At 51.7% G+C, this 12,603-nt stretch overlaps 1 protein-coding gene across 1 annotated transcript; it reads left to right on the plus strand.

The window, feature by feature from the left end:
- The first annotated feature begins 781 nt into the window (after positions 1-781).
- Positions 782-3,923, plus strand: LOC120680111. The gene is made up of 2 exons (XM_039961739.1): positions 782-1,215; positions 1,332-3,923. Exon 2 carries the CDS (start codon positions 2,719-2,721, stop codon positions 3,817-3,819), a length of 1,101 nt encoding a protein of 366 aa, XP_039817673.1. The 5' UTR covers positions 782-1,215; positions 1,332-2,718; the 3' UTR covers positions 3,820-3,923.
- The last annotated feature ends 8,680 nt before the right edge of the window (positions 3,924-12,603 follow it).

A 12,603-nucleotide genomic window follows, 5' to 3' on the forward strand; every position in this document is an offset into this window, starting at 1 on the left:
ATGGACGGGGTGAGGTATATATATAGGCCACCAAGTCTTGTAGCCGTTGCTCCAACGGTCAGCTGAAAAACTGCGTATCACCGGAAGAACCGATGCCTCTTGGTGGGGTAGCGTCGGTTCATCCGGTCACTCACAACATGAAGTAGCCGTTGAAGTCCTGACAGCAGACGCAGTGACCACCGGTTGAACCGATGCAATGCACCGATGCCTCACCGGTTCAACCGGTGCTGAAGGAATCTTCTCCTGGACGCTGACGTCATTACACCGGTGGTATGCACCGATGCCCCATCGGTTGAACCGGTGCTGAAGACACTTCTCCTGGGCACTTGACATCGTCTCTGGTACAAAGGACGGCCAATGCACCGACGGTACGCTCCGATGCACCGTCGGTTCAACCGGTGCTGAAGAAACTTCTCCTGGGCGCTTGACATCGTCTCTGGTACATAGGACGCCCAATGCACCGATGCCCTATTTTGGACCGTCGGTTCAACCGGTGCCTATAGGCTGACTTGGCTTCGATTCCCTTCTGCACCAAGGTATTATGGCGTCGGTTCTTCCGACTACCACCGGATGCTCCGATGCCCTGGCGTCGGTTCTTCCGGTGCTCCTGAAACGAAGAGCTTTGGGCCTAGCTATGCCTATCTTCTCTTTGTCATCACTTGAACCTAAAAGCCTGAGAATGGTCATCTTTAACAATCATATTAGTCCAAGTGTTGTGTGTGTCATCAATCGCCAAAACATTATATTGAAATATGGCATGAGAGGCCATTTTCGCTACACACACCAGGCACCAGCGGCAGGCCAGAGGCCACCAGCGCCCCGCCCGACCCTGCGCCTGGGAGCTGTGTGCCTGGGTGACCCTGCGCGCCGCCGGCGGCCGGCGGGCACCCTGCTCGGCATCCTCACCGCCTTGGTGCTCCAGCGCAACGCGCCACCCTGCTGCCGGTATGTTCCCCCTCGCATTCCCTTGCCGACGATGCCTCCCCGATTTGTCCTCCCAAATTCCTCGCCCTAACCCTAACTGCCGACCATGGCGCCTCGCCGCCTCTATGCGCGATGCTGCTCCTCCTTGCAGACAGGACGTTGCCGCCCCCTCCCTGCAGGTCGGCGCCTCGCCACCCTCGGGCCCCGGCTGCCCTGCAACTGTAGGCTGGCACCCCTGCAACCCTGCTGCCTGCCTGCCTGGAGGCCAGCGCCCCTTGCAAAAGCAATTATGTTTGTTGAAATCTCTGTTCTATTTTTTCTATATGGTACATAATTTTGACCACATATTATTAGCTCAATAGGTGAATCACATTATTGCACTTTCATACTTTGTTTGTACTCTGTAGAGCAATTGAACTATGAAGAGGAATGGGGATATTGCTTCTCTTTTTAGAAAATATGAAGCAAAGAAACTTGCTGCTGCTTCATCACCACCACCAGCCCCAGCTACAAAAGTGATTGAAGAGGAAGATCAAGAGCAAGCTTCTGTGCTTTCAGAAGCAATTGATGTTGATAATATCTTGCCACCGCAACCGCAACCACAGCCACCAACTCCGTCGTCGTTGCCGGTCTATGATATCAATCGCCTTCCACATGATCCAGGTGAACGTCTTCCAATTGCAAGTTATGATATTAATGATCAAGATGCAATTAGAAGAACATATGTTCTGAAAAAGCCATTCAAGCCAATTAACCATGAATTTCCAAAAAGGAAAATTGGAAATAGATATCGTTCATGTAGTCCTGTATGGTTGTACAACTATGATTGGCTTGAATATAGTATCAAGGAAGATGCTGCATTTTGCTTCTTTTGCTACTTGTTCAAAAACCCAAATTGCAAGGCCAAGGGTACAATTGCATTTACTGTGAAAGGCTGGAGAAATTGGAATATATGAGACAAATCACTTCTGAAACATATGGGTTCTAAAGTACACAAGTTAGCTGAAGAGAAATACATTGGTTTTATTAATCCCAATGTAGCAATTGATAATCAGATTGAGAAGTGGAGTGATGAGGATCGTCGTCTTTATAAGATCAGGTTGACTTATACACTTAGATGCATTAAATTTCTATTGCATCAAGGAATGGCATTCCGTGGACATGATGAGAGTGAAGAGTCTAGCAACAGAGGGAACTTCATTGAGCTTTTGAAATTTCTTGCAGCAAATAGTGAAGAAGTGAATAAGTATGTTCTGAAAAATGCTATAGGTAACTGCTCCTTAACCAGCTCAAAGATACAAACGTAGGTTATTCATTGTTGTGCCATAGAAACTAGAAAGAGAATAATTGAAGAACTTGGTGATGAGCCTTATGCAATTTTAGCTGATGAGTCCAGTGACATATCGCATAAAGAACAACTAGCTCTTTGCTTGCGCTTTGTGGATAAATTGGGAAGGCCATGTGAGCACTTTATTGGAGTTGTTCATGTTGATGATACTAGCTCTTTATCACTTAAGGAAGCAATTGAAGCTTTACTTGTTCGTAATGGCTTGACTATAACTCAAATTCGTGGTCAAGGCTACGATGGGGCTAGCAACATGAAAGGTGGTATTAAAGGGTTGAAAACATTGATAATGAAAGAGTCACCTTCTGTTTATTATATCCATTGTTTTGCACATCAACTCCAACTAGTGCTTGTTGCTGTCGCCAAGGGTAATACTGATTGTAAGGGCTTTTTTCGATCAAGTATCTCTCTTGCTTAATATTGTTGGAGTTTCTTGTAAGCGTCATGGAATGCTTCGAAATGCCAAACTTGAGCAAATCACAAAAGCACTTGATTGTGGTGAACTTGAATCTGGGAGTGGATTAAATCAAGAGATGGGGCTGCCTAGACCTGGTGATACTAGATGGGGTTCTCATTATAAAACTATATGCAACATCATTGCTATGTATCCTTCAATTCATGAAGTACTTGTCAATCTTGGAGATGATCCTTTACATAAGGCTGATTGGACAAAAATACATTTTATGGTTGGAGCACTTGAGTCCTTTGAGTTTGTTGTTGCTGCACACTTAATGTTTCTTATTCTTGGATATACAAATGAATTGTCCGAGTGTTTGCAAAGAAGAGAGCAAGATATTCTTAATGCAATCAGTCTTGTTAATGTGGCAAAGAATAGAATGCAGCAATTGAGGACTAATGGTTGGGAACAGTTTCTTGAAAGAGTTACTTTGTTTTGCAACAAACATGGTGTCCAAATTCCAGTTATGGAGGATAATTATGTTCCTTATGGAAAATCAGCTCGTTATGCTCGGAACCAAACAAATGATGATCATTTTAGAAGAGAAATATATATTGGTGTCATTGATCAAATAAGTCAAGAGCTTGACTATCGATTTGATGAGATAAATATGGAGTTGTTTTCTTGTATGTCGGCCTTCAATCCTTCCAACTCATTTGCTTCTTTTGATGCACAAAAATTACTTAGACTAGCTGAGTTCTACCCTAATGACATCAAAGGCCATGATTTGATGAAACTTGAATTGCAACTTGACAATTATATTGATGATGTGAGGCAAAATGATAGCTTCAAAGGACTTGTGAATCTTGTTGACCTCTCAGTAAAGCTTGTTCAAACAAATAGACACACATTGTATGATATGGTTTACTTGCTTCTCAAATTGGTATTGCTTCTACCGGTGGCAACAGCAAGTGTTGAAAGGGTATTTTCTGCAATGACTTCACTCAAAACTAAGAAAAGAAATAAGTTGGGTGATGCTCTTTTATATGATTGTCTTGTCACATTTATTGAGCGGGATATTTTCTTTGAGGTGGATGAAAATGACATAATCAAGACTTTCATGAGCATTAGAAATCGTAGACCCGACAAGTAGCTTTTGTTTTCATTTGAACTAGTATGTTTGAGGTATTTGTATTATAATTTATACAACTTTGGTATTTAACCATCGAATGTGGAATGTAATATATGTTCTGGTAACCGAATTTCTCGGTGAAAATTAAATTTATTACCGAATTATATATAGATTATACCGAATTGTAAATGAAAAAAACGTCGTGGCATACCCTCTCTGAAATCCTGGGTTCGCCACCCGCTCCTCTAGCTCCTGGGGGTACGCGATGGCGTTGCTGAGCAGGGACGCCTTGTCCATCTTGGAGATCTTGGGACCACCGCGCGCAGGATGTAGAACCGCTGGTTCAGCTTCTCCCGCCGCTTCCACTCCGCCTCCACGTGGTTCAGCGGCTCCTCTCGACCGTTCGCCGACTTCCACCTGCGCTTCCGCGGCCTCCGCTCCTCGCTGCCGGCCTGCTCCGCCTTGCCCGGCTTGGTGAAGTCTATGCTCTTGGGCGGCTCCGGAGGTTTGGGCGAGGCACGCGCGGACGTACCACCCGGGCGCGGCCTGGCCAACGCCGGCGCTGGCTCTGCGTGGGCGCGGGTCCACGGCGACCCAGGCGTGGTACGCCGATCAATTATTAGGAGCACCAAGGCTCTTGTCAGTCGCCGCTCAACGCTGAGGGATGGGTCGTCCAATAATTAACCGAAGCACCTATCTGATCCTGCGCAGCACATGCAGGCGTCCCAGGCGTGGCGGCCGGAGGCCAGCGCGTGCCCCAGCCCGCCCGCGCCCTCCGAGAACGAGAAGTACATGGACGGTAGAAAGTAGATCTCGGAGTGCGTAGTCGGCGCCCTCATCGTGCCCCCCCCGTTGTACAACGTGTGGAGCCGCAGCAGCGCGTGCTTCCGCGCCACGCTCCTCTCTGCCGCCTGGGGAGCAGGGTTAGCGTTACCGACCGGTCCGGACCGGCATGGTCCGGTAGCGGTTTACCGGACCGGTTTGATCGGAAACCGATGAAAATTGGTCAAATTCAAAATCGTATATTCAACCGATTCCGACCGGCTTACCGGTCGGTTTGACCGGTTTACCGGCCGGTTTGACTGGTAACCGGCCAAATTCAATTTTTTTTGTTTAAATTTAAATGCCCGTAAAATATACTAAATAAATGTTTGTATAACATATTTTAGCCTAAATGAACCCTCCAACCTTTTTTTACTACTTTTACATTGTATTTGTATACTTTTGTATGCACGTTTTTTTGTTTAACTTCAAATCCCCGCAAATTATACTAAATGAATGAATTTTTGAGAAAATTTGACACCATTAGATTCGTCGCACGTTGAAGTATTTTTAATTTTTTTTGAGAATTTTTCATTTTTTTGAATTCAAATTTGAATTTTGAATTTGGGCCGGTTTGATACCGGCCCAAACCGGAACCGGGGCGGACCGGTTTGACCGGTTCCCACCGGTTTGGTTAACCATGCTGGGGACCAGCGGACGTGGGGCGGGCCGGCGGCCGGGCATAATGCGGCAGGTGCGCGGGGTGGCTTGACCCGAGGTGGGAGACGAATCTGACGATGGGGCCCACCTGGCACCGAGAGGAAGAGAGAGAAGTAGGTGAGGGGTAGAAAGGACATTTTGCTTGCCCCCTGCTGACTGGGCGCTAGCGTTTCAGGCCGCCATAGCGTGCCATGTAGGCAAATGTGGTAAATTGTAAGAGCCGTGAAACAAGAGTGTTAAAGTTGTAGGTGTCATCCGAAAAGTGATATTGGAACGATTGTCACTCGGTATAATGGTAAAAATATAAAAAACCCGTCAGACTTGAGGACGGTGGTGCCTGTTTGACGATGTTATAGTACTATTTGTTTTCGCTTAGTTTTTAATCTAAACGTGGCTGAGAGAAGTGAAGGTTTTCTCATTTCTCTATTCTCGCTTCTTGTAATTTAAATATCTGAATTGGATTACCACATAACGAAATAAATAAGGCATTTGGAGGGATTATTGTTTATTTCCACAGATAAACGGATTATAATCGGAAAACAAACAGGGCCGCCGGAGCTGGCGAATGTACACGCCTAGGGCCTCTTGAAAGCTGCTAAACGTTCCTTAAGGTACTCATGGTACCCATAGTTCACATAATCAATCAATGGATAAAATATTTAATTTAGAGTATGTAATTGTACAACAAATTATACAAAAGAATATAGCATTTTTAAAAATGCAGGCAATATTTGCCCTGCTCCATTCCAAACGAAACAAAGTAGCATGTTCAGCGCTTACACATAACTGATGAACCGCCACATAGGATAAAATAGCCTAGCCAATCTGTGAAAGGAGCAGACTCCACCCCCATTCCCCTGCGTCGCTCCTTCCGGGGGCGGCTCGGGCGGAACCCTAGCCCGTGCGCCGCCGCCCGGTGGCCACCGGAAGTCCAGCCGGCCGTGAGGAAGGCGGAGGCGGGGCTCCAACCTCCCTCCTCCTCTCTTTTCCTCCCCCTTGCCCTCTCTTGGTGGCTGCCTGTCCGCGGTGGCGGCGGCCGTTCCCGGCGGCCCGCGGCCAGATCCGCGCCCCTGGACGCCGGATATGCCCTCCCTGGGGCTCGGCAGGGCGGGGCGCGATGGCGTAGCTCGTGGCCTGGTGCAGCGGTGCGTGGGGCGGCGCTCGCGGCCCGGCGCGGCGGGGCGTGGCCTGGTGCGGCTTGGCGCTGCTGGGCGCGGCGGTGGCGGCGACCGCGGCCTGGTGCGTCCAGGCACGGCGCTGTGGTGCGGGCCGCGGTGGTGCTCGCTGCTGCTGGCGCACGGCGAAGTTGCTCCCGCGGCTTTGTGGCGGGAGGGGGGTGGGGGCGGGGTGGTCGGCGCAGAGCTGCTACGGCGGCGGCTTCGGCAAGCACGAGCAGCGCTGGCGACGTCTGGGGCTGCCGTGGGTTGGCGGCAGCGGCGGCCGGTGCGGGGCGCGGGATGGTGGCTGCGGCCGGCGCCGTGGACACGGCGGTGGCTGTGGCCGGGCCGCCGGTTTTTCTGTCTTTCTCGGCCATGATGGCTGGGAGATGGCGGTGCCGGGGGTGAGCAGTGCGTGGGCGGCGGATGCTAATGTGAGAGGATGGTGCTCTCATTTCTTCGTCGACGATACTGGTCCAGCCCCACCGTGGTGGTGGGCCTGGGGGCTGGCTGATGCTTGTTGGTGGCGCCGAGGTAGTGCTTTCGAGCAGCGCCGGGCTTCTTCCGATAGAGGCGGTGCAGAAGCGACAGGAGCAGGCTACTGCCATGGCCATGTGTGTGCGGCAGGCATGGTGTTGAATCAGGCGAAAGCCTTCACTGACGCGTTGTCGGTGGACATGGTGGCAGCGCCCTTGGGGCGTCGTTTTCCTGCTGGGGGCACCATGGCGCGACACCATGTTCTCTGCAGCGCGGGACTCTCAGGTTGAAAACCCTGTCCATCTATGGACGTGCGACGGCGGCGCCTTGGCGTGTGCCCTCATTGGAGGCGTCGCATCTGGAGACCCGGAACGGCTTGTGGTAGTGGTGTTGGTGGTTTGGTTGGTGGTCTCGCCTGTGTGCTGCAGGTTGTGCGCACGGTCCGCGTTGGCAGGAAGGAGCAGATGGCCCATGGGTGCTGGAGGACTTGAGCTGGCGAGCAAGGTGCAGTGGTGAGCTCGGTGACGGCTGGGCGGAGGTGATGCTCTCTTTGCGGCTTCTGATATCTGAGTCTTTGGCGGAGGAGTGTGAGGCGGTGGGAGAGGCGAGGCCCCCACGCAGAGTGGCCAGGATCAGTGGTGTTCACTGGTGCTGCGACGGGAGTGTTTTGCTAATGCACCGGGAGCAGAGGGATCGACGATCTTGTCCGTACGGCTTGAGGGTGATAGTCCCATGGTGGAGGAGTCCGGGAAACCGCTCGGGCTTGTAACGGGCTACGGCTTTGGCGTGACACAATATTGGTGACGACGGCGCAGTTTTCGACGGCTTGCTTTCAACTCCTCTCCTAGGTGGTGGTGGTGTAGCGTGTGTGGTGTGTGTGGTGTATGTTTGTTTGTGTGGTGGTGTACATTTCAACGCATTATGTACGAATATTTCTCATTTTTAAATGACAGAGCAGTGCTCCTGCTATCTTTAATAAAAAAAAGCCTAGCCACAGACCGACTGACAGACGTTATGCCGAGAAACAAAGAAAGTCCAAAAGAAAGAAAAGGACACGGACAATAAAATATAGTATGGTACAAAATAAGTGCCTAATTAAAGAGGATTTGATCAGTTCTCTGCTCTGGTAATTTCATCCGCACTAGTAACATGTAATCCTGAACCTACACATTAGACCGTACATAATTTGGCATCAAAATCAAGTAAAATAATATGCTTGCATTGCTAAAATAAGCAACGGTAGATTGCCGGATTGGAACAAATAAACAGTTCAAGTTGTTGTGAGCGTGGCTAATTAATAATTATGACCTCTGCTGCTAGCCTGACCAATGTTGAGTCTGCGGTTGACCGTAAGTTTTGCAACTTATGGTTGATCCACTCCTCTATCTTCCTATTTTCCTTTTTCTCTCTTTTCTCCTCCATCTTCCTATCCCTCCCGGATCCAGCCACCGAAGCCCCTTCCCCTTCCTCCAGAATCTAGCGCGGCGGAGCAGGGTGGTGCGGCGGCGGAGCTGGCGCGGTGGCGGCGGTGGGGAGGCACGGCGGCAGCGGCTAGGTGGCGCAGAGCGACGGGCAGGCGCGGTATGACGGTGATCCGCGACGCCAGCAGCGAGCTCCGGCTGGGGGAGCGGCACGGTGGGCTGGCGATGGGGAGGCGATACGGCGGGTGGCGGCGCCGCCGGCGAGCGGAGGCGAGTCGGGGGTGGCGCCGCCACCGGTCGGCAGCCAGTTGGTTTTTTTTTTCACTTTTTTTTCTTCTTTTCAAACAAAATTGTTTAGCAAAAAAAATTTTACCCGAGTTTTTTTATTTTTGGATGTACAATTTTTTCCTTCAATTTTTTAGTTTCTTTCATAGATTTCTCTATGTCAAATTTTTTCTCGTAAAACTTTTTTTATTTCACCAAAATTTTTCTTGAAATTTTTCTACCTCACCAAATTTTCACTTTAAAAATTATCTGTCTCTTCAAATTTTTTTCTGAACTTTTTTTCTCAAAAAACGATAAGAGTTACTAAAGATGAAAAAAAGAGCAGTCATAATATTAACCGTAGGGACCCCTCCCCTCCGGTGGACCGTAAAATAGCCAACCCCGCTATCAGCCTATGCACGATACAGCTCAGGAGCGTCGCTCTTGCCGCTGCGCAGGAGCCGCATGCCGCAGGCACCTGGCCGGCTGGCCGGTGGCCGCGCGCTCCTCTACTGGATTTGGCAGCGCACATGTGAGCTGCTAGCTGCGCTGCCGCTCGCCTATCTTCTGTCTCGTATGCGAATTGGCTGCGCCGCTGTGGCTGGTCACTGCTTCGCATCAATGGCACTTCCATACATTCATGACTTGCTTTTGCCAGCATGCCACTTCAATGTCACTTTTGGGCATAAAACCTGAAATTAAGGCCCAAAATGCAACTTCCCATTTTGGACTTATTCTTAGCCCCTCCAACCAGAAACCTGCAAACTGCACCCGTCTTTGTACAAGTCGGGCACGCTTCGCACGTACGATGGAGGCGACGCGACCTGACTTTTGCTGAGCCGGGGGCTTTGGCCTGGGATGGATGGATGGATAGAAACTAGGGCCACTTTGAGCTGGGCTGTAAAAACAGAGCAGGAAGAAGTCTACATAAATCCCCAAACTATCAAGGTCGGAGCACTTAACTCCCCCAACTATAAAACCGGATATCTAACACCCCAAACTATCAAATACCATGCACTTAACCCCCTCGAGCGGTTTTGCAAAGCGGTTTCGCCACGTTGGACGCTGACGTGGCCTCCTGACGTGTGGGGCCCACTTGTAAGCGACACATGAATCCTTTCTTCTTCCTCTGTTCTTCTCCCGTCCGCCGTCCGAGTCACCTGCGCAACGCGGCCGACCGGCTCCGCGTGCCCCAGCCTAGAAGTCGGGCCTCCTCCTCCCTGCCTCACCTTCCTCCGCCACCGCCGCCGAAGACTGCGAGCCCACCACTCGAGACGGACTCGGAGCCCGAGCCCGAGCTCCGTGCGCCGCTGCCTCCTCCACCAACAGCCCTGCAGTCGTAGGCGGAGGCTGCGACGAGACTGTGGAACCTGCAGGAGCGGTCGCGGCCGCTAGGTCGTGGGCCGCGTCCCCGTCCCCGCCGCCCTCGTCATCATCGCAGAGGCGGCACAGGCGCGCCCCGTTCTCTGTGTCCCTGATGGCGGGGGAGGTCGAGGAGGACATCTACGCACTGACCGGCGCCCGGAAGCGGCCGCGCGCCGTGCAGCGATAGCTCGATGCAAGGAGGGGCGCCGCCCGGCGGAGGGAGGAGGGCAGGGAGGAGGGGGCGGCGTCGGCGTTCCTTTCGCTCCCGGTCGCGCTGGCGCTACTCCGCGCCACGCACGCCGGCCAGGCGTGCCTTGTCGCGTCGCTCCACCTCCCCGGCGGTGCGGCCAGGCTGGATGAGTACATGGACGCCTCGTCGCCTCGGCGCAGCAGGAGGGGCGCGGGCCTCGCGGCCGGAGGGAGCAGAGGGAGGGAGGAGGGAGGAGGAGGAGGGGGCGAGCTCCACCACCGTTGACCTCAGAAAGAGGGAGGTAGAGGAAGGGGGCGGCACCCCGCGCGGGCGTCCACGGCGAGCTCGGCCGCCGCCCCGCGCTGGCGTCCATGGCGAGCCGTGCCGAGCTCGACCGCCGGCTCGCGCCATGGCCCTGCGCCGACCGAGCTCGAACTCCAAGAGGGCCAGCTCCATGTGGGGAGCTGGAGCTCCGGCGGCCGTCGGCCTCCCTGCTTCGCCGCCGAGGCCGGCGCGCGCGAGGTCGGCCTCCCTGCTTCGCCGCCGAGGCCGGCGCGCGCGAGGTCCAGCTCCGGCGGCCGGCGCGCGAGGGAGCGGAGGGGCGAGGAGCAGAGGAGGGACGATGCGCTCGCGGCGAGGCCCCTGCTTCGCGCTCGTGGGCAGGCACGCCCGCCATGGCCCCTGCTTCGCGCTCGAGGCGAGGCCCTCCTCCGCCCATGGCACGCCCGCCCGTGGCGGCGGCGATGGGAGAAGAACAGAGGAAGAAGAAAGGATCCAAAGGATCCGTGTGTCGCTTACAAGTGGGCCCCATGCATCAGGAGGCCACGTCAGCGTCCAGCGTGGCGAAACGGCTTAGCAAAACCGCCCGAGAGGGTTAAGTGCATGGTATTCGATAGTTTGGGGTGTTAGATATCCGGTTTTGTAGTTGGGGGAGTTAAGTGCTCCGACCTTGATAGTTTGGGGGATTATATAGACTTCTTTCAAACAGAGCACTATTGGGGTGTGTTTAGTTGGTGAAAAGGTTTGGATTTTGGTACTGTAGCACATTTTGTTGTTACTTAACAAATAATGTCTAATCATAGACTAATTATGCTCTTAAGGTACTAATCTAATGGTTTTATTCTGAATGTACGATGAGATTCTTTGACCTCTTGGGTCTTGCCTATGAACTCCGAGGTCCAGTCAATGGTAATTGTTATTTTAACCAAGCAGTTTTGCTTAGTGATTTTTATGATTTTCCATCTGAAAATACCTAACTGCAAATCTGTTAATTATTGTTTTTTAAGTACCTTATACAAAATGCAAGATGATAAACTTCTACTCCTTTATGAGACAAACTTCTGATCAGTGCTCATGTTCTCATCTAATTCTTTGAATTTTATACTAACATTACTGTTGCAGTTATTGGCAGGTCAGCTAGAGCCTCTTACTGATCAGCAGCTTGTTGGTATATCCAACCTGCAACAGTCCTCCCAACAAGCAGAGATGCTCTTTCCCTAGGGGTGGAAGCATTACTACTGTCACTTGCAGAAACTCTAACATCTGGATCCCTGGGCCCTGCTGGATCTTCTAGCAATGTCGCAAATTACATGGGACAGATGGCGATGGATATGGGAAAACTTGGCAGTTGGCACCCTTGAAAACTTCGTCATGCAAATCATGGGCTTGCAAGTTTTGTAACACACTATTGTCTCTTTTTTACTTAATTTATTTCATAATGTTTAAGGCATATTGTGCAGATTATGTCAATTATGTACTTATTATACTTAAAAGCCACATCTCGAAGGACAAATTTGTTGAGTTTCTCGATCAGTAAGAAAAGAAAATTTCTTTCTGCTCCCTTGTGCCTTTGTTGATCCTTGGTAGATAAGCCACGTACATAACGTGAATGATTTTCTTTTTAGTCCTATAAATTATAAATTAAAGTATTTTCTCTTTGTGGGCTGTAAAAACAGAGCAGGAAGAAGTCTACATAATCCCCCAAACTATCAAGGTCGGAGCACTTAACTCCCCCAACTACAAAACCGGATATCTAACACCCCAAACTATCAAATACCATGCACTTAACCCCCTCGAGCGGTTTTGCTAAGCGGTTTCGCCACGCTGACGCTGACGTGGCCTCCTAACGTGTGGGGCCAACTTGTAAGTGACACATGAATCATTTCTTCTTCCTCTGTTCTTCTCCCGTCCGCCGTCCGAGTCACCTGCGCAACGCGGCCGACCGGCTCCGCGTGCCCCAGCCTAGAAGTCGGGCCTCCTCCCTGCCTCACCCTCCTCCGCCACCTCCGCCGAAGACCGCGAGCCCACCGCTCGAGACGGACTCGGAGCCCGAGCCCGAGCTCCGTGCGCCACTGCCTCCTCCGCCAGCAGCCCCGCAGTCGCAGACGGAGGCTGCGACGAGGTTGTGGAACCTGCGGGAGCGGTCGCTGCCGCTAGATCGTGGGCCGCG

The sequence above is a fragment of the Panicum virgatum genome, chromosome 6N, assembly GCF_016808335.1.
Source record: "Panicum virgatum strain AP13 chromosome 6N, P.virgatum_v5, whole genome shotgun sequence".
Taxonomy (NCBI): domain Eukaryota; kingdom Viridiplantae; phylum Streptophyta; class Magnoliopsida; order Poales; family Poaceae; genus Panicum; species Panicum virgatum.